Source organism: Pogona vitticeps, chromosome 5 (assembly GCF_051106095.1).
Source record: "Pogona vitticeps strain Pit_001003342236 chromosome 5, PviZW2.1, whole genome shotgun sequence".
In the NCBI taxonomy this organism is placed as follows: Eukaryota; Metazoa; Chordata; class Lepidosauria; order Squamata; family Agamidae; genus Pogona; species Pogona vitticeps.
In genome coordinates, this window is record NC_135787.1 from 117,108,016 (window position 1) to 117,132,281 (window position 24,266).

Consider the following 24,266-nt stretch of genomic DNA (forward strand, 5'->3'; position numbering starts at 1 on the left):
CATGGATCTACTGTTATGATTCTGAGACAAAGGAACAGTCTAAGGAATAGAGGTACAGTGGTTCCCCTAGTCCAAAGAAGTTCCGAGTGCAAAGGTTGGTGCAGAAGCAAATGGCAACAGTTTTTTGGGATAAGAAGGGAGTTCTGCTGGTGGACTACCTCCAACAGGGTTCAACCATCAATGCGAAATATTACTGTGCTTTATTGACGAAGTTGAGGCAAAACATCAAGGAAGAACATAGAGGAAAGCTCCCTAAAGGTGTCATCCTGTTGCATGACAATGCCTCGTCACCCACTGCAGGTGAAACAATGGCAAAACTGACCTCCTTAGCTTTCAAGTGATGCCCCATCCACCCTATTCTCCCAACCAGGCTCCTTCTGACTATTATCTGTTCCCCAAACTCCAAAAACACCTAAAGGGACAACAATTTGGGAGTGTTCTGGAGGCAACTAATGCTGCGAATGAGTGGCATTAGTCCGAAGAATTTTATTTGCAGGGACTTAAGAAGCTGCAGGACGGATGTCGCAAATGCATTGACTTCCTGGGGGGATATGTAGAATACTTTGGCAGTTACAGTTTTCTAGCTCAATTTTTTCTGGGAAAGGCTCAATACTTATCAGCAGCCCCTCGTAAGAGATATCTAATTTCAAGAACATTTCATGTATGTAACACAAGTAGCGACCTTTTCTCCATTCATCTAGCTCAATATTGCCTACACTGGATGTGAGGAGCCTGTTAGCAATACGACACCGTCTGCATTCCCTCTGACAAAGAGCAAAGTTAAGAGGGCATATCTGCACTGCTTCATGGTCTTTTCTACCCCACTGCTTAGATATCACCAGATGTGTCAGCTTAGCAAAATAGTTGGGGGGTGGGAGGGAGCAGGATTTCTATCAGCCTCACCCCATTTAATCCCAATCTGCTGCTCAGGTATCCCTGAGGGCAGAATATTTTTCTTTTGTGATGGATGTATATGTGTGTCATTACATTGATGGTGGCAGAAGCATGGATGGTTGGGTTTGTGAGTTTTTGTATGCAGTTATAGATTCTTAATAGAGACAATTAGAAGAGCATTGTAGGGTGGTGAGACAGAAAGGAGGTGAGGTTTTGACTTTTCTCATCACTGGGTTCCTCCACTGCCATCCCACCCCACCCCCCCGAAGAAAGGTTCTTTTGGTTCAATATGATGAGTAGTGGCTTTCTTCAGTTTCTAGCTGAGATCAATCGCAACATCCTACCTGATTTTTTATTTGATCTGTTTATGATAAGTGTTGAATCTGGAAGCTTTTGTATGCAAAGCTTCTACCGCTAAGCTACAATCCCTCCTCCTGTTGAAAACATTATTTGTGTTACAGCAATTTGAAACGATCAGTAGTTCAGCTACTATTTTAAATAACCTGGAAATGTATACTGTACTTTGGTGGTGGTGCTTATGTGTGTGGTCTCTCTATTTGTGTAGTTCTTCTTGCAGCTTCAGCAGGCAGCCTTGGAAGTAGACAGCAACACACTTAGTAAGCTACAGCTCGGACAACTGGCTTCTATGGAAAGCTCTGTCTTTGATGACATGATTAACCTCTTGGAACGCCTGAAACATGATATGCTCACTCGCCAAGTAGATCATGTCTTCAGGGAGGTCAAAGATGCTGCCAAGATGTACAGAAAAGAAAGGTAAAGTTTGGATTGTTTTAATATTGAGCTTCTAATTCAAATCTGTTGTTTAGAAGGAGTGATGAGAAACGATATTGACTCCTCAAAAGACATAAAGTAACTTTTTGAAATATAAAACACTAACATAGATTTTATTGTTCACTGTCCCCAATCCTATTCACATATGCAGTGAAGACCCTAACAAACGTAGTCAGGTCTGACACTGTTCTGAAAGATGTTGTCATAAATGAATGTACAGTGGTGCCTCGCTTAACGAGCGCCCCGATTAACTATGAATCCGCATAGTGATTGAGTTTTTGCGATTGCAAAAGCGATCACATAACTATGTTTTAGGTAGGTAAAAATTGCTTTGCGATGATCGCGGGGAAGTGCTTCCCTGGGATAATCCCAAAGGACCCGCCAATCAGCTGTGTTGCGAGGGGTGGAGAGAGAGCGAGCGCCAAAGCACAGCTGATCGGCAGGGGTTTGCAAAGATCGCGGGGAAGCCGTCATCGCAAACCCCCGCCGATCAGCTGTGCTTTGGCGCTCTCTTTCTCTCTCCCCTCGCAGCTCCAGCCTTGGCAGGGAGACTGAGGCGGCGCTGCCACCCTGGCTGAGAAAGACCTTCTACAGGCGCAGAAGGTCTTTCTCGGCCAGGGTGGCGGTGCGCTGCCTCAGTCTCCCTGCCGAGGCTGGAGCTGCAAGGGGTGGAGAGAGAGAGCGCCGAAGCACAGCTGATCGGCGGGGCCTTTGGGATGATCATGGGGAAGCGCTCCCCTGGGATCATCCCAAAGGTCCCATTTTCGCACAGCTGATCGGCGGTTCCAAAATGGCCGCCCACTGTGTTACCTCGCTTTAGAGGCACCGAAAATGGCCGCCCCATGGAGGATTTTCGCATGTGAGTTTTTAAGTCCATAGGAACGCATTAAACATGTTTTAATGCGTTCCTATGGGCTTTTTTGTTCTGCATAGCAATGAATCCGTATAGCGACGATTTTTTCGGAACGGATTATCGTCGCTATGCGGGGCACCACTGTAAATGTCTAATTAGCATTTTTGTTCATAACTTGGCTTCCACAACTCCAAGCCTACTAGGGGGCCTATTCCACTTTATACATATGCTAAATACCTTTGGAGAGGTCTAGCATTTAACCAGTCGGTGAAAGAGATGGAAGCCTTACGCTCTGTAACAGGAATCGCAGTGAGCTACTTTCCAAGACTATATCCTTAAATTTTAAACCACTTTGGAATGAATTAAGAGAACAGTTGAATGGCTGGAAAAAAAACGTTCATAGTTTGGCTGCATATCAACAATTAAATCAACAGTTTTACTGCAGATTGCGTTTCTTCTTCATGGTCTCTGTGAATGCACACAAATGGGTTAAACTGCGCCTGCGCAGGACTCTTCAGAATATTCTGGGTCTTAAATATGACCAATTAAACATCTCCCTGTGTTGTGCATGCTCTGCCCGCCTGCGGTACCTCAGTTCTTTTTTGCACCGCTGCAATCGGACTACAGTGGTGTCTCGCATAGTGATCGCTCCATTTTACGATGAAATTGCTTTGCGATGAAGTTTTTGCAATTGCAAAAGCAATTGCTTTGCGATGTTCCCTATGGGTTTTTTTCGCTTTGCGATGATCGGTTTCCTGCTTCGGGAACCGAGCATCACAAAGCGATGATTTTTTAACAGCTGATTGGTGGTTTCAAAATGGCCAGTGGGTAAACAAAATGGCCACCCGTTGTTTTCTGGGGCGGATTCCTCGCTTAAGAGGCACCAAAAATGGCCGTGCTATGGAGGATCTTCGCTGAACGGTGAGTTTTAAGCCCATAGGAACACATTAATCGCGGTTTAATGCGTTTCTATGGGCTTTTTATTTTCACATTGCAACATTTTCGTTCTGCGAAATTTTTGCAGAACAAATTAACGTCGCAATGCGAGGCACCACTGTACTTCGAGTCACTTAGAGCTTATTCTTCATTGAAAATGTTCTGGTTTGACCTTGGACTGCTTCTGACTACGATTTTTATCTGGCTTATGGACTCAGACTGACCTGACTTTCAATTTTTGCTTTGATTCTGCATCAGGACTGCTGTTACTGATGTTTCCTGTGAGTTCTTTCCGTTATCAATACTATCCGTTTGGTTCCCGCCAAATTTTATGGCCTTTTCAGGCCTGTTCAAATGTACGTCGTGTGCTAATAAAATCCCTTTCACTGACGGCCACGACTGCTGCTTATTTTGTTTGGGGGAAAGACATCAGCCCGGTTCTTGCCAGGAGTGCAAGAAACTAACCAAACCCACCTTGAAGCTCCGTTTGCAACGACTCCGCTCCTATCTGTGGGGAAAGTCGTTGAAACCACCGGGCCCGACAGCTATGGAGCCTACTGTTCCGACTGCTCCTCCTACTCCTCACCCCGACCCAGCTGCTTCCCCGGCACTGACTACCCCGTTCTCCAGGGCCTCTTTGAAGATGTTGAAGTCAAAGAAATCTTTGGCGCTGAGTATGACATTGATATCGAAGGCACCTTTTAAGGACCCTAAGAAGAAGAAGGAAGTGGCTAAGCAGAAAAAGCACCCTTCCAAGTCAGTCCAGCTTAAGGAACCTCCTCCGGTTCAAGTTACCCTGCTCTCACCCATATTGGAGGAGTCTTCCACGGAACTACATGACCCTGACTTGTTTTCGGAGGAGAATGGCTTTCTGGTGCAGCCATAGGTGTCGATGTCAATTCCGAGCCTGTCTCTGACGCAAGGCCATTCTGAGGCTGAGATTATTGCCAGCCTGGCCTTGGCCCATTTGAGCCCTATATCTATTAGGCAGGCAGCAGTGGCTCAGTTGTCAGACCCGGAGGAGTCGCCACAGCAATCTCCTCTGTGGAAGCATCTTACAAAGCGTCGGCACATTTCTCCTGACTGACAGCTTCCTCGACATCGGGATGTAATAGTACTCCTGCATCCATCGCGGTGTCATGCTTTGGCGGAATATGAGGAGCCGCTTTATGTTGAAATGGAACTGCGTGCCGGTTGATGTCGATATCATGGGTACAACATCGATCCCGCATATGACACCGAGGACTATGTCAGGCCAAAGGGGGTTCGATACTTTAATGCTTCGTCTGTCATCTTTATTGACCTCACCAACTCGACGTTGGCATCGAGCCTATTTCCAGCTCGACCAAATAACCGCGAAGCCTCCTTCTAAGTGCCAACATCAGGACTGGCATGCGTTTCATCCGGAAAAGTGTCCTAGAGCTCCTTCGGTACCGTTGCCTTCGGTATCGCATTCTAAGGTGGCCCATACTCAAACATCTTGTGCACCCTCAAGATCCACTCATCCACCTGAGGTAGAGGTGTGTGCACCAGTTCCATAACCTGCAGCCTCCGTGTCAAGAGCTCACCGGCACTCACCAAACTCTATAGTCATGCAATCAAACCAGTCCAGAGCAGGAAACCATTCAAAGGTCACCCCTAACAACAGGGAGGGCTGCAAATTAGATGTGCTAGGCCATTGACTCTACTCCTTGGCCTCATTTGTTACGCGAGTCTCCAACTGTTAAGCGGCTATGAGCGCTTATCAGAGGCAGAGGCAGTTATGGAATAAAATCCTACCAATTCTCCAAGATGCCCCTGAAGAAACTAGAACTGCAGCACTAAACACTCACCTGGAAGCTATGACACTGGCCAAACAACACTGCAGATGCAGCTTCAAAGGCCATGACATCGGCCATTGCTCTTAGGGGACACGCCTGGTTGCATTCATCAGGCATCAACAATGATGCTAGGTCATGGATTGAAGAACTGTTTGATGGAGCTGGACTGTTTAATGAAAAAACAGATGAGGTGATGGAGAAGATTATAAAAACAGCTTGATCCAACAGCCTAAATTCCAACGATAGCAATGGCACAGATCCTTCACCTCCCATCAGTCATATCAGCACTCATATCACTAACCTTATCAGCAATCCTGCCGCCCGTATAAACCTCCGCAGGAAAGATCAAATCCTCCTCCACCTTCTGCTACCGTGTCCTTCTGGTCTCAGGCTTCTGGTCATCAGAATTTCCGTCGCCCTGCCAAGAAGGACAAACAATATCTTTGACTCTCCTCCACTGAATCCTCTTTCAACCTTTCCTGCCTTCCTTGGCTATCCCCCTTTCTTGACAAGTGGTCTACCTACACCAGGGACACGGGTGCTCGCCATCGTACATTTTGGTTAGTTGTTAGAGTTCTCAGTTCTTCCTCCCTTTGGTCATCTGAGGATCACTGCTTATCTGAGGGAGGCGGGGCGGCCCTTCGTGCTTGTGCTCTTGGACGCATGTGCAAAGTGTTGGGGGAATGCACGTGCCACCCACTGCTTCATGCATGCGCAGGAGCACGTGCCTGCAGTGGTGGAAGCTTGGGAGCCTGAGCATGGCCGGGGTGTTCTGGCCGCTCGCCTTCCGACGGGCCCCTCGCTGCCCTCCGTGGGAAATTCAAATGGCGGAATCAATGTTGGGGGAACGCCGCCGCCGGGAGGCCAGCAGCCTAAGGAATGCTCCCCCTTTCTTCCTCTGTTCAGATCTGTGGCAAAAAAAGGCAGGAGGAAAAGGAAGACATCCCCTGCACACACACACAGACACACACCATCACACCCCAAGCTCCGGCTTGCAAAAGATGCCCCGCTTTGCCGGTCTGCTTCCAACACTCCAGCAGCATTCCTAGGTACCATCCAGAGACACTGGGATGCCGCTGCCTCCTGTCCCACCTTTCTCCTCCTTCCTCCAGCAGGAAAAAGCTGGTGTCCCGACTCCACCTGTCCTCCCCACAGCCTCTCCCTCTCTCGATGCTTTCCCCTCCTTTCTCCCCCTTACCTCAGATGCACCATCCACGTGCACCGCTGCCACTGCTTTCTGTGCCTTTTTCGGGACTCTTGGGCTCCACTCCCCCACTGCTTTGTGATTGCGCAGGAGCACATGCGGCGGAAGCCTGGGAGCCTGAGCATGGCCAGGGTGCTCCCTCCAGCCACTCGCCTCCTGATGGGCTCCTTACTGCCCTCCGCACAGGAAATTCAAATGGTGGAATCAACGTTGGGGGAATGCAGCTGCCGGGAGGCTAGCAGCTGGAGCACCCAGCCAGGCTCAGCCTCCCAGCTCTTGTCCAACCCCGTCGCTGCTACCGGGAGGCATCAGCTGGAGCACCCGACCATGCTCAGCCTCCTGGCTCTTGGCCACCCCTTCGCTGCCGCCACTGGGCTGCGAAGACAGACCTCCCACCCCGCCCCATGGATCACTGAGTCACAGTGGAGGCACATTAAACTCCTAACCTCTGGTTTTGCAGCCAGATACTTAAAATACTGAGCTCTCCAGCAGTTAAATATTATGCTACAAGTTTTTTTACTTGAAAGGGTCATCTGCATGACTGTGCTTCAGGTAGAAAAGTAATAGTAGATTGGCCTTGCTCTTCATTACTAATATGCTGCAAAAATGATCATAGTAAAATGGCTTATTTAATTAAATAGATTAATTAAATTTTTGTTGCCTTTCTCCCAGTTATCAACCCATGACAGTTCACAAATTATTAAGAACTAAACCAGTTAAAAACATAATTTCTGAAATTCGCCACCACTGGGCTAATTTCTGCTACTTCCAGAAATTAAAGACTCCTTCCATCCCATGGCCTCTAATGATGGCCCCATGACAAAAGGCATTCCAAAGGAGCCTTATGATCTTTAGGAAGAATCAGAAATATTTAACTTCAAAAGATGTTAACACCACCACATCTGGGAATGTTGCTTGATTTCAGTTATAAAGTCTTTAGCCAAAAATATTCACTCAACATTTAACTGAGTCAGGGGCATTTAGCTGCAAGAGGGTGGGTGGAGGAACATTGGTTCCTATCCAAAAGACAAAGCTCCTCCCACATGCCAGTGGCAAAAGGTGGCTAGAATATCTTTAGATATTAAGAGATGCCTTTGCCAAATCTTCTTTTGAGTTTCAATAGGAATTTCATGGAGTCTGCCGTTGAGTTACTTGGGACCTCCAGACAGGAACTGAACTGGATGTCCTGCTGGGTTAATAAATTTGAAGGCAAACATGTAGGCAAAGTTCAGGTTGGTTGTGGTAGATATGAAAGCCAAGTGTGGTGTAGTGGTAGAGTATCTGACTACAATTAAGAAGACCTGGGTTCAAATCCCTGCTCAGCCATGGAAACTAATTGAGGATACTAATATTACTATTAGGTTGCCATAACTCAGAAACAACTTGACATGGCAGATAATGTATTTTGGTATTGCTTATGTTTCTTGGTTTTGTATTCATTAATCCTTTTATTATTGTATACTCATTGTAACTAACTTAGATACTGTATCTTGATGGTTGTGAGGCACCTTTGGTCCTTTTCAAGGAGAAGGTTAAAAATATTTTAAATAAATAAGTAAGTAAGTAAACAAATAAAATGCAGTGATTTTTTTTCTCCCAGGTGGCTCTCTTTGCCATCCCAATCAGAACAGGCAATGATGACCCTGTCAACGACTGCCTGCCCGCTGCTGCTTACCTTGCGAGACCGGCTACTACAACTAGAGCAGCAGCTTTGCTACTCATTATTCAAAATCTTCTGGCAAATGCTTGCAGAGAAGGTGGATTTGTTTATCTATCAAGAAGTAAGTACCTCTAGTGTGTCAGGAGTTGCACAACAAGAAGTGCTAGACATTTTTTAACATTTCATCTATTACCTGTGTGCTATATATAGGTAATTTTGGCCAATCACTTCAATGAAGGAGGAGCAGCACAACTCCAGTTTGACATGACTAGGAACCTTTTCCCTTTATTTTCACATTACTGCAAGCGACCAGAGAATTATTTTAAACAGTAAGTAAAAATATCTCACTTTAGACAGAGCTTTTTTTGTATGAAAGACATCCCTCTGTTTTCCCAAGCCATTTTCTGAGGGGAAAATGTTTAAACCGGGGACCAACAATGTCCTTTGTTAATGGGCCACAAATGGCAATAATTTAGATTTCGCTTTCACTGCTCCTCACGAGCACCTCCTCCTTCTCCAGGCCAGGACACAAACATGCACATCTTCTTTCTCACCATCCTCTGAACTTCAAAATGTTGAACAGTTTTCTATATGAAACTATTTTTTTTCACAACAATATAAAGCTTATTAATTGATATTAATAGCTTACACCTGGGCATTTCTCAAGGAACAGCAACTTTAGAGTGAAATAAATTAATCAGAATGCAATAGTCAAATGACAGCTCACTTCTGAAAGCATCCTGTGTATTTTTCAATTTTCTGTGAAGTGTTAGAAGCACATGCCTTGTATATAACAAGTTAAGGCCTGAGCCTCTGGATTGGGTCCAGAGTAAGGTGTGTGCAAGTGAATTAAGTGCATTTGCACCTCTTTATAGTTGTCCCATGAAAATACTACACAGAGGATTGGGGCAGCCAATAGGATAGGGTTAGCTGTAGTGCAAGGGGAAGGAGAAGGATCCCTGAAAATCAGGCTAACATACCCTCAGTGACAGAGTATTTCCATCTATAAAAAGCAAATTGCAAGCCAACCCACTATGTGCTCTAGCGCAATCGGATAAATGTTTCAGGGGCTAGTCACATGGCACAAAAGGCTTCTATTTGAGAAACTCCTGAAATCCTACACTAGTGAGGGAACCAGTTGATTGTGTGGCTGTCTCCTAAATTTGAAACTGCATCTTTCTTGTTTTTCTTCCACAGCATAAAAGAGGCTTGTATTGTACTGAATTTAAATGTTGGCTCAGCCCTGCTCTTGAAAGATGTGCTGCAGTCAGCCACTGAAAACAGAACTGGTACCATCTTGAATTCAGATCAGCCCACTGCTGTAGCAGCTTTAAATGAACTTGGAATTTACAAGTTAGCTCAACAGGATGTTGAGATTCTTCTTAACCTAAGAACAAACTGGCCTGTTACTGCGAAATAAGTCAAATAATTAAGTAGACAGAGATAATCCACGTTGTATTAATCAAAAAAACATTGACCTTTCAATGATAAATCATTTTCAAGGCTGTGTATCAAGTTATTGTGGGTAGTTTCAAACTTATATGCTGTTATTAATGTCCTAAATTCACATGGCTGATGATGTTGAGGCCAGCTTCGCTTCTTAGATGGCAACAGTGCAGTATGCAATTTGGTTTCAAGCTTCCCCTCAGCTAGTAGTTTAGAATTTATGGTCCAGCTCTTAAAACAGAGAACAGACAGCTGCTACCCTTCCCCCTTTTTCTGCCTTTTCGAAACTCAAATAATTTATTTTTGGCTAGGGGAGGAAAGGATTCCCAGGAGCATGGCCTGCTTCTAACAAAGTTGGGATTAGGAATTTAGTTAAACCACCAATAACAGTCAATTTAAACCTAATTAAAGCAAAATAAATACTTTTACCTGGTGGATGATTTCTATAGCATAGTTTAGTACGTTACTGTGGCCAAATTCCTATTGCGTAGCGTACTAATTTGCAGTACACTAAGCCTTTGAATCAGTGGTTAATTTGGTGAGTCAACTCTTCCATAAATTCCATTGATTCAAATTGTTGACTTGCTTTAACATAGTAAGTTGCAGAGAGAGTAGACCCATTTGAATCAATGGAACTTATGGAATGTCGAAATAGGGCCTTCTCGGCTGTTGCCCCCCAACTTTGGAATGCCCTCCCTATAGAGATCCGCCTGGCTCCAACACTTTTGGTTTTTCGGCGCCAGGCAAAGACTTTTCTGTTTAGCCAGCATTTTAATTAAACAGTATTCTCTAGCTGGCCATATGAGCAGCAGGACTTATTAATATTAATTTTTTAAGAATTGTTTTAATATAGGATCTTTTATATTTTCTATTTTAATGTTTTTAATGTTTTTAAGTTTTAATATTATTGTACACCACCCAGAAGCCACTGGTAATGGTGCGGCTAAAAATATTGTAAATAAATAAAACAATAAATAAGAGTTGATTCACTAACTTGTAACTGAATTAGTGGGCCTTCTATAGTGCAATTTAGTAGGCTAAACAATAGGATTTTGCCCTTTGGAAATACACTTGTTAATTTGGTGAAACCCACAGGTATAAAAGCTGGGTAGTACCTTCAACTAGAAGACATTCTTTTTACTTAACACAAGCATAACAATTTTTTCTCAAGTGATTCCCAAAGGTAATCAAATAAAGCTAATTTCAGTGGAGGGCACTTTCTAACACATATCATGTATGATGGGAACAAGCTCATCTTGAAGAATTTTGAGAACTGTATTATTTGTTTGAGCTAGCGGTGGTTCCTTTTGTAAGTTTCCATGACACTCTGGTAACTTTACTCTTGGTTTACAAAGGCTTCTTTAGCATGGTCTCTTTAAATTTACAAATTAGTAAAATGTATGAACAACAATTCTACATTTCATACATTTGACTAAGGTTTTCATTTCATTTCATTTTGCCGCCCAGAGTAGACTATCTGTCTAGATGGGCAAGGTATAAATCTAATTAATTAATAAGTCATTAAACTAACTTATCTGTAGTATAGATAATGTAAAAGATCCCCAAATGTGCTGATTATGAAAATAGCAATATAAATATGGAAGTATAAAGTCACAGAACTTTTTTTTTGAGTTGGTAATCATAGAAACATATTCTCTCTGGCAGTACTGATGTGTAACAAAATAACATGTCATTAAGCCTACATGAATCACAGGGCTGAACAAAAAAAAAAAAAACCCACTGAAATCAAACTTATTTTTGACTATGAGATGACCTTCATTTATTTGAGGGTTTTTTCAAAGTATTTCAGTACAATATTTGTAAAGGAAAGATGAAATTTATTATCTTGTATAATGGTAGAGTTGATATATCCAGACAAGACTGATAAAAATGAAATTATTTGTTTTTCAAAAAGTAAAAGTACATTCAGTGTTAGATCAGAAGACTCGCAATTAAAATGCTGCCCACATTTCAGCATACTTTTTCATCCTAGAAGGGAAATAGAGAACCATAATGAATACATATGAACTCCCCACCTGCATATGATTGCATATTTACACAATTTGTGTGTATACTACTTGAAATGGGATCCAGATTTAGATACATGCCAGTTTCGGGGAGGGGGGGACTCTGACAATTGGATGGAAACTGCTTCTGTGAGTGCCTCCATCCCTAATATGCAAATCTCTGTTCCAACCCAATGTCTTACAGAATTATTTGCCTACCTTTTTAAAGTTTAGATACTTTATCCAGGACTCACATTTTTTTCCATTTTCCTGTAGCGACAAAGGTTCCCTCTACAGTAAAGTCTTTCATGTAGTTCTGATGGAGTGACTGGATATTGTGCAAGTTTTGAGTCACCGCACAATGAAAACACCACTGTAGTGATCACATGCAGTTAACAGTGGTTCTAGTTGTGGATGGTACCAGCATTACAATAAGGTGAAAGCTTTACACTGGCCAAAAGTTCAACCTCTGGGCCAACAAAGACTGGATCTTAGGAACATTTGCCCATTAAATGTTACACCAAGATGTGAGCAGAAAAGGAAAGGGCAGCTGGGTAGTGTGAGAAATGTAAGCATATATTGTCTCATCTGGTCCACTGCCACACCAACAGTAGAGTCTATAATGCCTTATAATAATCATCTTTGAACTGCAGAACTGGAAGGGATCCTATAGATAATCAAGTCCAGCCCCTGTCAAGGAGGCACATTTGGAATTGAACTCCCAACTTCTGCAGCCAGATGCCTAAACCACTGAGCTATAGTGTTCCAGATCAACTTACACATTTTCCTTGAAGACACTTTGTGTAATTAAGTCAGTTTCTCCATAAGGTTCATCTTTACTGCTCAGTCCCAATGATTCAAGTGCTAAAATATTGGAAGAAATGAAAGCGTCTGAGAAATTAACTTTTGTCTTAGCAGTTTGTTATATTCAAATGAACCTGGTTCTCATTTTCTTTTATGTTTTGATTCAGTTTATCCTAGTGGCTGCCAACTCTCACTCCCCACATACTGCTGATCCGTCATCCCTGGGCAGGTGGTGGGGTGATATCTGGGGCTCTAGGTTTACAAACCTTGAATTTATATATGAAAAGCCTTAGGTTATGTACACTTACTGCATGAAGAAAGCAGTGGAATCACATTGTAACTGATCTAGCTAGAGATTAAAGAGCTAATGAGATATTATCACAAATTATGGAGATCTTATATTCAGAAACATTTACAGTACAATACAGCTGCATTTCTCCTAAATAATTACTTCAGAACATTTCTGCTAAATTATTTCTCTCCCACCCATGAAGTAGGCAGAGACCTAGTAGAGTCCCACAGTACCATGTGCAAATGCTTTACATGTCCTTGGAGAGAACCATTGTGTGTGGAGACATTTCCCATGCTGGCATTTCCTTGCTTGTTCAGTTGAACATAGACTTGTGAGAGTTTAAACTTGGTAGACCAGCTACCCCAGATAATTACACATACACTGCTGTTGGCTCTTTGCATTAACATTTATAAACTGGTAAAGGAAACAATGAGTTTTACCAAATGTGTAATGTAAGTGTAAGGTTTTTAACACTAAGTTTCTCCAAAGATTATACAGACTATTTTTGAAGCGTTGGCTTCAAAATATCTTTGTCTATTTCCACTCTTCAAGAGAATCTTTATCTAAAAGATAAGTTTGTAGAATACAACAGAGTACCAACCTCCTTTGTATTGTTTTACGTTTATGTAGCCTTCACCTGGAACATCTAGCATCTCAAACATTGAATCCAGGTTAGATTCATCCATAAGATTGGGAAAATCCACACCAGTCAGTCTTGCAACCTTTACTTTCTCCAGAATTTTTATCAAGAACTCTCTTGGTCTTTCTGTAAGACAGGAATATTGGTTGTATAGTTACTCTTTAAAGTTTAAAAATAAAACTTACCTTTTAAACATTAAAATATTCTGGCAGTAACTATTATTTAAAGCATTGAATGTTTTCTAGGTTATGTAGCAAGATTTAAAAGTGTACAGGCCTTGTCCACAGTTTTGCAAAATGAGACAAAGAGAAAAAGCTGTGAGTCAAGAAAAAAAAGAGAAGCAAATTGTGATACCAAAACTTTCCAGTTATGTAATGATCATAGAGTATAGCCACTACTGCTACTCTGGAAGAGAAGAGAATGCATTAGTCCCATCAAGCTGATAAGATAGGATATTTCTGCTATTCTTTGAGCTACCTGGACTTCAGTAGTTGGTAGATTTGAGCTATTCAGTAAAAATTAATCACTATACTGTACTTTAAGAACTAATTATAACTTTAACTTGCTTCATGCCTGACCATCTCACTTTCCTCCATCCCTTCGCCATATCAGGAGTATGTCTGTCACCTTGTGACCTGAAATTCAGTACTGTGACATAAGAGCTGTCCTCGTGCTTAACAATTTCTTCTAGTTTGTTTTTTTTTATCATCCCAGACAGGCAGCAAAACATGTTCAAAAATATCTATAAAATTCAGTGAAAGAGACAAGGCACAGGCTATAGGAAGGGAACTCTACTGCTTACCTATCTTAGAATTCCTCCTTCATTTCCCATCCTTCCTTCAACTCTACCTGTATTTCCCTCCATTCAAGCTGCTCCAAGGGCCAGGTGCCTTCTAGGACAATGTTCAATGAGATACAGTTTCCCCATAGGCAGAAGGGGAGAGAAACCAGATTTGATGGAAGTTCCTTCCATTTGTATCTGATCTCTATTATTCATTCATTCACTCATTCATTCATTTATTTATTCTATTTATATCCTGCCTGTCTGGTCTTGCGACCACTCTAGGCGGCCTACAAACACATAAGACAACAAATAAATATAAAAAAGAAAATATTACATTAAATAGCCAGTTCTTCAAGATGGAGAAGAGAGAAAAAAAACAAAAAACAAAAAAAGAAGAAGAGAAGAGAACCAAATATTAACTGGAGGGAAGGCCTGCCTGAACATCCATGTTTTTAATTGGTTTTTAAAAATACCCAGCGAAGGGGCTGCACGAATCTCTGGAGGCAGATTGTTCCAGAGACAAGGAGCCACCGCCGAGAAGGAACGGTTTTTTTTTTTTTCCTTCCGGGCCTCCCTCTAACCCAACTAAGCCTTTATTTCTGCAAAACAAAATTTACCTTTCCTATGCACACTAGCACCAAAGTTTTCTTGTCTCAGTTATGCCCTACTCCATATAGTTAGGATGCTTTTACTGCAGTCTGAAATTTGTGTGACAGAAACCAAGAGGGACGTGGTGGCGCTGTGGGTTAAACCGCAGAAGACCTGCAGTCGTAAGATCGAATCCACGCGACAGAGAGCTCCCATTGCTTGTCCCAGCTCCTGCCAACCTAGCAGTTCGAAAGCATGCAAAATGCAGAAATGCAAGTAGATAAATAGGTACCACTTTGGTGGGAAGGTAAACTGCGTTCTGTGTCTAGTCACGCTGGCCACGTGACCATGGAAACTGTCTTCGGACAAACGCTAGCTCTATGGGTTGGAAACAGAGATGAGCACTGTGGCCTAGTCAGACACGACTGGACAAATTGTCAAGGGGAACCTTTACCTTTTTTCTTACATATACTTCTATGGTTGGAGAGAGGCAGAAGGCTGTCATCCTACACTAAGCTGGAAGCAAGCATACTTAAGCTTGCCGTTGAGTAGGCAAAATAATAATGTTAGTTTGTGGGTTTCTAGAAGCCCCCCTCCTGTAAATCTGTTCACATATAGGAGTAGGGATGAACTGTGTCCAAACATGTTCTAATCATTATGATAAGTTTTCAAAGTACTTTACAAGCTCTGAAGGGATGTGAAACCTAAACACCCATCATTAACCTTGTGGCGTTTCCCCCCAGGTGTTCTCTCAACATTTGTTGTCCTGCTAGTTCCTGCCCCCCCCCCCCCAAGTGCTCTGGTCTGAGGAAGTGAATTTGATCCATGAACACTCACAATGAAAAGCCACCCCGAGTAGACATTGTCTAGAGGGGCGGGGTAAAAATCAAATAAATAAAATATAAAAGTTTTTAAGGTGCCACAGCATTTTAAAAATTTGTTTTTGTTCTTTTGGTTTTTTGACTGATAGAACCAAAAACTGACTCTTTATTTTGGGGCCATTTATAAAATTTGCCATGTAACCTCACTCTTATGTCTGAGGAATCGGATCTGATCTATGGAAGTTAGTTTTTAAGGTGCCACGACGTTTTTGTCTTTTTTACTTTTTTATTTTTCTTTTGTTATTGGCCGATATGTTGTTACCATCTACGTTTCCGAGGGGCGAGAAAGCTCACTTTGGGGCGCCGCCTGGGCTGCTTGCAGACCCTCGGCGAAAGGCTCTTACCTGGGCGGTGAAAGAGCAACAGTGCGCTCAAGGTGTGTAAAAGGTCCGGGATTTTATGCCGAGCCAAATACTCTCGGCCTTCGACCTCCCGGTCCATCGTCGTTGCTAGGCGACAGAGGAGAACGCTCACAGAGCACGTGCCGTCCGAAGGGGACACCACGTGATGAATGTTGCGGCAGCCTGGCCAATCAAAGAAGAAAGTCCGTGTCCTGGCTTGACCAATCGGGCGCGTCTTGTACCCCGCGGGCTTGCCTCCCCCCGTGCTTTTGTCGGACACGCTTCTTGTGTTCCGCTGGCGCTTTAGCCAGCGGGCGCGAGGAAGGGGTGCGGCCGGCGGCGCGGGCTATTTTTAAAAAGACAGTAAAAAACTGCCTTTAACTTGTCGCACTGTCAAGTTTGAGAAAAAGTCATCCCCCCGTTTTTTTTCTGTTTAGCCTTGCTCAAGTGTGTGGAGCGCAAAAATTAAGTTCAACTACTCTGAGCAGAAACGTTGGCCTGTTGAATTTCTGCCTGCCCCACACATCTAGCTATCCATGGGAAAGAGTGCGCGGCTCCAAGTCCCGCCTTTATCTCAAGTCAAACGAAAGGGCCATTCGGCCCGTGAAGGGCGATATAGGCTTACTCAAACTGCCTCGTCCTAACCCTAGATAACGGTTTTAATTTTGGTGACAGTTCCATAAGGTGATGAAGGGGAACAGAGGAAAGGCCGTTTCCATCACAACCAAGGCAATGCAGGCCAGCTCCCATCTGCTGCCCCGCCATCATCCTGAAGAAGGGGAAAGTGTTTGCACCTCGGAGGAACAGGACACCTGTCCTTGGGATTCAACAAGTTCAGGGGCTAAGAAACCTTTGTGACGAATTGCATTAAGCCAGTTTATGCCCTCCAATATCCCAAGTTCTGCCACCTGTGCTAGATAACATTGGAGCCATCCTGGCTGCAGTGTTGTTTTCTTTTTCTCCATGTTTGCAAAGGGTCAGGGTATGTTCGATGTGTATTTTAAAGGAATGTGGCATTAAACAAAGAAATTGTTTAATTAATTCTTTGGCAAGTAGCAGTTAAGTGCAAGGAATGGAGGCGGATGGACAAGATGGCTCTACACAGTACAGTATAATGAAATACAAAACAACACTACTTTTCATTTGGTCTTGGAATTCCCAAAAACAGATGAGGCATAGCAGTCCAGAACAACATCCAAGTCTACTATAGTAGAGAAGCATTTGGAAGGGACCATGGAAGGCAGTGGATATGCAACCTAACCCAAGCCTAGATTTAACTCTTGTTTTCCAGGGTGGAGAGATGAAAATCTATGCAGATAGATTGCCACTTGCTGGATAAAATGCTGATGTTTAAAAGGCATTCTATTTCCCAATCTCATAATGTTACTGTTACCTCAAATACTACACAGAATAAAAGTTACTAATGTAGCTGTAGTTAGTGTTGTTGCACAATAACAAATGAAAATACATCCCTGATAAAATAATAATTTTCTTATTAAAAGTTTACAAAACATTACACAAATCGTTCTTACAAACATATAAATTATTTTATTTACAAAGCCATGTTACAAAAAAATAATAATAAAGCAAAACAAAACCAAAAAGAAATACAATCGCTCACTAGAGAATATCTCCAGGCCTGGTGTTGAACCATGGCAGTATCAGTCAGATACATGTTTGTTCTTTTTTTTCCTTTTTTCAAAACGCTAAACCATGAAGTTTACTATTTACACCTACTTTCAACACAATTATCACAAGCATGGAATGGGTTCTCTCTGATACTGCTAATACATAAAAGGTGCAGAAGAAAGAATGAAAATACTTTAGTGTTACAAAATATGGGTTTGTAGAAAAGAAACTGACTGTACACATATGGCATTTTCTTTCAGAATGATTGGACATGCTTTCTTCAAAAGTCTTCTGGAAAATTTTTTAAAATTTGTAGTAGGAAAGCACAATAGAGGTGCAAATTCATTTCTGTGCAACAGTTAATATTCCCCATGACTGACCAGCTATGCAAAACCCACAGAGTTTTGTTAAAGTGCCATGGGTCAACAGCATAACAAAATATAAGGTGTAAATAGAAAATTCTTTTTTTCTTTTAAACAATAGTTCACTGAGAATCAGCAATTATAGAATATGCTGTATAAACTATTCTCTACAAAGGTTGTTCAGCATTATGTACATTTTTTTAACATTGATACAAAAGAAGGCATACAAGTTATCCAAGTCGTTTTTTTTAAATATGGCTGACGGGCCTATGCATTGCGTATGTGTAACAACCAAAGCTTCTGAGCCTCTATTGCTGGAAACGAATCACTTCAGGCGAATGGAGAAGGGGAGAGGAACAAACAAAACCCAACAACTTTTGAATGACAATTGAATGAATGCTATTCCAATAATACATTTCAGGCTGGTCCAGTTCCTATTCATTTTTAAAACTGTTTCGTTTTTCAGGCAAAACATTTTAGTACACAGAAAATTAAATAGCATTTTTTTTTATTTCTGAAGAGAAGAGGGCAACCAAAAGTGAATGGGAGGGTTTTTGTTTTTTGATACTTAGGCTTCCAAAATGTTGTCAGACCTAAGCCAAGGAAAATAAAAGGATGCACATATATAAGCAGCATTCAAGAACACTCTCCAAAGTCCAGCTTCCTACATAACAGATGTGTGGATTTCTTAACATTGTTGAATTAATCCTTCAGGTACTGTGTGGCACTATTTCTCAGAAGCAGCCACTGAATCTCACCATCAGTTTTCCCTCTAAAAGTAGAGAATGATAGTTAATTAGAGGGTGTTTTGTTTTGTTACTAAGATCTGAAAACTCCTGCAGTTGTACAACACAAAATAAATTAGTTTTCTAAAAAAATCAAGGCTTTGTTTCTAAAACTGAAGACAAAAATTGTGCAAAAATAACAAAGATATGTACACATTTTTTTCAGTCTGAAGAAATGTACAATAAAACATAACTCATAAAGTACATGAAAAAAAATATAAACATTGCTTAAACTGTCCTAAGTTCCATATTGTTCATGAAACTATACCCATCACCTCCCAAATATAGTAAAACATAAATTATTAAAAAATTAACACTATAAAAATTACTTTAAGAATATCTTCTAATTTCCCTCCAAGGGGCTTATTCTTTACAGTTGTTAAACATTTCTTAAGTTTTAAAATCTGGCTAAAGCCTTTTTTTAAAAAAAGAAAAAAGTAACCATCTCCCTATTTGCATTCTTTCACCTTTTCCCCCCAAGATGTAAATAAACCAGCATATAAGTGCACTTTTAACACTGTAGAAAGAAAAGTTAGCTCATCTGTAGTAATTTTGCAGTACCCTAGTATTACTGATTTCCTGATTATAAAATATACTTTTATTTTTTTAAAAAAATCAGTAATTTCTGTAAAACATTGTCAGTGCAATTCTACTGATACAAACTCAGTATGCCCTACTGTTGCAAATTCCAGAAGCCCAACTCTTTCTCTTCTCAAGAATACTTTGTTTCATTAAGGAGAATTGTAGCATGGATTCTTTGGGGCTTTCCATCTATTTATGAAGAAATTTTCATATAACCATACCCATTAAAATCTGTGGGAGCAAAATGCATAAATACTTCAGTGCATCAAGAAGATTAGAAACACCGTAATGAATAAGAAGGTGTACACTGAAATAACTGATAGAAGTCAGTGAACTCTGTGGGCATACACTTTCCTCCAAGTATTATATACTGCTGAGAAATGCACAAAACATTTTTTATCCATAGGACAATAATAAATACAGAAGTTACTGCACATTTGAAAATAATGGAGGGTTATATTATATATCTATTTAACCCAAACAGCATTATTTTGGAATGTTCACTGCTCCCATTGTTAAAAGAAACAAAAAGGGAGAAATGCAACAATTTGCTTAAAAAGGCATCAATTCAAATCAAACCAGATTGCACATATCAGAGGCCAATGAAATGAAAACAAACCACTATTACAATTTTGTAGATTAAAAAAAACCACCCAAAATTAAGTTAAATCTATCTGCAGGACACAAACAAAAATCTCTGGAGTAGGGCTGCTAAGATTTTGAGATGATAGGCTGGTTGCTCTTCCTTGTCATGGAAGGGTTCGTATCCTACCAGTCCGGTTTAATGTTTTCTGGAAAGAAAATAAAAGTCAAATTCAAAACTGTGCGCGCACACACACAAAAATGGTCCCATTATGCGTTCTTGTTTGCTTGCACTTTGAATCAACTATGTATTTTACGCTGAAGCTTAAACAAAAATAAACTCATTATTAATTTATTAAAAAATAATTTTCTTTTAAATATATTCCAGTTACTTAAAATCCCACAAATAGGATATTCTATGAGGTATGGACTGTCTTGCTTTAAGGAAATTGCAAAAAAATAAAAGAAAACACACACACACAAACACAATTTTGATCTGTAGAATGATAATACAGTACAAGTATAAAGGAGGGCATTTAGTAAACAACATATTTAAAGAATCTACAACTTGAATAAATAACAGAAAAACAGTAACAAAAGTATTGTGGCATTCTTAAGACTAACACATTAATTTCAATCTAAAGTCAAGGGCAGGTGAATCCTTAATTTGACTATTGAAATGTTCATTAATTTGTAGCAATCCAATAAATGTTTTGCCCACCCTTGCCTTTGGACTGTGTGCAAGAACCACATTGTGTTTCTTTCTTTTTTCTTCTTCTAAAGATTTACTTCACTATGAGGTTTTTGAGATTACAATCACTCCTTTAGATACACGTGCCTGCCATGTCTGTGAAAAAGGACTGTAATCTGTGAAAACTCACTTAAATAAATTTGTTAGTCTTAAAGGTGCAACAATACCTGTTTTTAGTTTCGGTCATACAAGCAATAGACTCTTTAAAATTGTTGCTTATTAAGTTTTCTCTTTTTCACTTGCATTATCAACACACAGATTTTAAATGCACGTGTGAATTTCATTGTTTCCACAGAGACAAACCTTACCTCACGGAAATACTATAATATTTTGATTTTTGTTTTTGTTTAAACAGATCAACATCACTACCTCTTAGAAAATGATTCCTTGCATGTCATATATCTACAGCTACCTGCAGGCCCAAGCAGCAAGGAAAGGTACATATAAATAGCCAAAGAAGAACAGGTTAAACCATGCAGCTCCTACTAAGGCATTTTATTTGGTAGCAGAAAACTTCTACAGCCCAATCCTAAAATTGTTCACTTGAAAGCAAATTCAAACAAGTTCAGTCAGGCTTCCAAAACTTAAATTCCCTAGGTTGAAATTGAAAGTTATTTTTGGGGGCAAGGCAGAAATTAGGCTATGACAAACTTCATAAATTAGATTGATGGGCATAACTCCCCTTCATTTCAAGCAGGTCATTTTAATGTGTAGAAGGTATAAACAAACTGGGCAGGGGAATAAAAGCAAAACATTGCTTCTCAGCTGTGGGGATATCTTTCTAAGAATATCCCCTTACACATTGCATGTGCCAATTGTACAGAAGTGCTGCAAAATACTTTTCCAGTGACACCTGATACCAGATAAAATTGATGGGGGAGGGCAGAAGTTACCCTAACATTTCTCTCAGTTGCTGGAGATTCAGGGTGCTTCCAGATGAGGCTTTTATTGTGCGATGGGCCTGCCTCATTGCCGGAATACTACAGGGGGGTCCAGACACCGTCATCTTCTACTTGTAACCCTCCCGTGTCTTTCCACTGCTTCTTCCATCTTTTTTCATACCAGAAAAAATCTGTTAAGGAGGAAAAGACGGAATAGGAGCACAATGCCTTTCGATGGTAGCGCTAAGAGCGCTCCTTCTGGAAGCACCCTCAGTCAAATTGGGGCAGAATTTCCACATGTATGGTTGAACTATTAAAAAAATAGTCTGAGATAATTAGTTATATGCTCTCAAGTCAGAATCAACTTACAGCCGCCCCAATAGGGCTTTCAAGGTAAGTGAGAAATTTAAGGAGTGGGTTTACCAGTTCCACTCCCCCAGTGCATTTCCATGGCCAAGTAGGAATTCAAACCCTGATCTCCAGAGTCCAAGTCCATCACTCTATCTATACTACACTGGGCACCCTTGACACAAACAGAGAAGTTTAAATATGAAACTAGACCATATGTTTTGATTCTCCACTCTTACCCCAACCACCATGGATAGATTATCTGAGGTAGCAATTCCTGCAAAAGTTATATGGCCATTTGAGTCAATCCTTAAGACAAATTTAACTCAAAGTTATTTAAGTGTCTTAGATTTCTTTTAACAGTATATGGTTAAATATACATTTCTTCCTGTTCTTTCTTTGCTAATAATAATTCTATGAATATATATTTGAACAACTTGCTTTATGCATTCAAAATCAGCTATATAAATTGAAATTCCTAACAACCTTAAGTATTTGTAAAACACTATCTGAAAATTATTACTATTTCATCTAAACTTTGTGCTAACTGTTGCATAAAAACAGGAACTTAGACTTTGATAGTGCAGCCCTGTTGCAGTCTGGTCCAATTCTACTGTCTGTAGTGGGACTTACTTCTAAGTAAACTGCTTAAGATTCCAAGCTATAACGCCCTATATATCTACTAAGAGGTACATTTCACTTAACTCAGTAAGGGTTACTTCTAGGTAAGTGGGCACAAAATGGTAGCCTAATTAATTTTTTTCATGACTTATTGCCTGTTATATTTTAACAGGCAATATGTTTTAATCAACTCTTCACACTGACAAGTCAAAGCAAACAAGCCTTGAAAATCAGATTTTCTCTTTTTTAAAAAACAATTTGTTTCCAGTAAAGCAAATTTCCTATATATCATTATTCTTTATATGGGCCATTAAGTTAGGCTTGCAAATAATTCCATAAGCTCAGAAAACTTTATATTAGGCATTCACCACAAATATAAATCATCCGTAGCACAACATCCAAAGAAAATTAAGTTTACCACCTTCTAATTTACATAGCCTTTCCTGCAGAACTGCCTGTAGGCAATTCACCACAGTGGCTTTTTCACAAACTTGCATTAAGGCATTAAATAACAAATAAATTTAGCTGGCAAAATGGACTTTGCTTGTCTACCCCCAAACCCTCAGCTTTCAACAAATTTGGTACATAATCACTAAAGCACAAGTTAAAAAACCACAACTTACTTGTTTGTTGTGCACTGGATTTGATGTACTTGAAGGACTGGATTGAGACAAAGCTACACTACTATTTTTTCCAATCTGCAAGACACAAATGGAAATCAGAAAGGGATATCAAAAGCTACAGAAACCAGTCATAAGAGCAGATAAGCTAAAAACCATAATGAAAATAAACCACGGCTCCCAACTACTCGGAAAATTTCTTCTCATTCAGCAACATCCAAGAAAAGGTGATATCTATTTCTGGTAATTGCTGAAATCCTGTTCCCAATATAACTCAAATTGAGTAATATTTGTTAGCAAACTGTTGCAAGTTACAGTGGTGCCTCGCATAGCGACGATAATCCGTGCAGCAAAAATCGTCGCTTTACGGATTCATTGCTATGCGGGAAAAAAAGCCCATAGGACTGCATTAAAACCCGTTTAATGCGTTCCTATGGGCAAAAAACTCACCTTAAAGCGAAAATCCTCCATACGGCAGCCATTTTCGCTGCCCGATGAGCGAGGAATCCGTCCCTAAACACAGTGGGCGGCCATGTTTTTAGCCGGTGGCCATTTTGGAACCGCCAATCAGCTGTTCTAAAAACATCGCTATGCGAAAATCAGTAAGCGAAACAGCTTACCGATCATCGCAAAGTGATTTTTTATCATTTAAATCATTGCAATGCGATCACAAAAAATCATCGCTATGCGGATTCGTCGTTAAACGAAGCACTCATTAAGCGAGGCACCACTGTATATATAATCAGCATAGACATTATTTGTTGTGCACTGAGTTGTATGAATCAGTAAAAAACAGAAAATGTCTATGCTGACGTTGTAGCTTTCAGCAATTCACCACCAAAACTTAACACCATCATGTTACACCTGCAATAGCATTTTGGCCAATGTATTATGGAGATATTAGTCATTCAGGATAAATGTCCATGCCGAGTTTATTGTTACAAAGAAAACAAATCAGTCGTTTATGGAAAATGTGGTTTTAAAAATCTGTGTCTAAAGAAGTGGATTGCAATCCTCAAAAGCTCACACTGAAAAAAAGGTACAGATACAGAAGCATGACAAGCAGCATGCTCGTATTCATACAGTACAATCCTATGCCCACAAACCAAGGCTGCTGGAACTGGCTTGTTTCTTCTGAGTAGTATTTAACCATGCACCTACAGT

The 24,266-nt window shown here is 40.7% G+C and overlaps 3 protein-coding genes across 8 annotated transcripts in view; 1 reads left to right on the top strand and 2 right to left on the bottom strand.

The window, feature by feature from the left end:
• Positions 1-10,598, top strand: part of RINT1 (RAD50 interactor 1) — a 31,898-nt gene extending 21,300 nt beyond the window's left edge. For all 4 annotated transcript variants that reach the window (XM_020797267.3, XM_073000671.2, XM_020797265.3 and 1 more), the window contains 4 exons: positions 1,460-1,668; positions 8,100-8,280; positions 8,370-8,488; positions 9,357-10,598. In XM_020797267.3, the coding sequence (XP_020652926.3) occupies positions 1,460-1,668; positions 8,100-8,280; positions 8,370-8,488; positions 9,357-9,579 (732 nt within the window). In that variant the 3' untranslated portion in view covers positions 9,580-10,598. The remainder of the gene's footprint in view (positions 1-1,459; positions 1,669-8,099; positions 8,281-8,369; positions 8,489-9,356) is intronic.
• A 759-nt stretch (positions 10,599-11,357) lies between these two features.
• Positions 11,358-16,108, bottom strand: EFCAB10 (EF-hand calcium binding domain 10). Its single transcript, XM_020797249.3, has 4 exons — positions 15,945-16,108; positions 13,309-13,473; positions 12,391-12,475; positions 11,358-11,594 (listed from the first exon to the last, which is right to left on the bottom strand). The coding sequence occupies exons 1-4, from the start codon at positions 16,039-16,041 to the stop codon at positions 11,558-11,560; spliced, it is 384 nt and encodes a 127-aa protein (XP_020652908.1). The 5' UTR covers positions 16,042-16,108; the 3' UTR covers positions 11,358-11,557.
• A 1,358-nt stretch (positions 16,109-17,466) lies between these two features.
• Positions 17,467-24,266, bottom strand: part of ATXN7L1 (ataxin 7 like 1) — a 119,361-nt gene continuing 112,561 nt past the window's right edge. For 2 of the 3 annotated variants that reach the window (XM_020797261.3, XM_020797263.3), the window contains 3 exons: positions 23,106-23,180; positions 21,526-21,704; positions 17,467-20,090 (listed from right to left, as the gene is read on the bottom strand). In XM_020797261.3, the coding sequence (XP_020652920.3) occupies positions 21,642-21,704; positions 23,106-23,180 (138 nt within the window). In that variant the 3' untranslated portion in view covers positions 17,467-20,090; positions 21,526-21,641. The remainder of the gene's footprint in view (positions 20,091-21,525; positions 21,705-23,105; positions 23,181-24,266) is intronic. The other variant, XM_073000670.2, reaches the window with a different exon arrangement.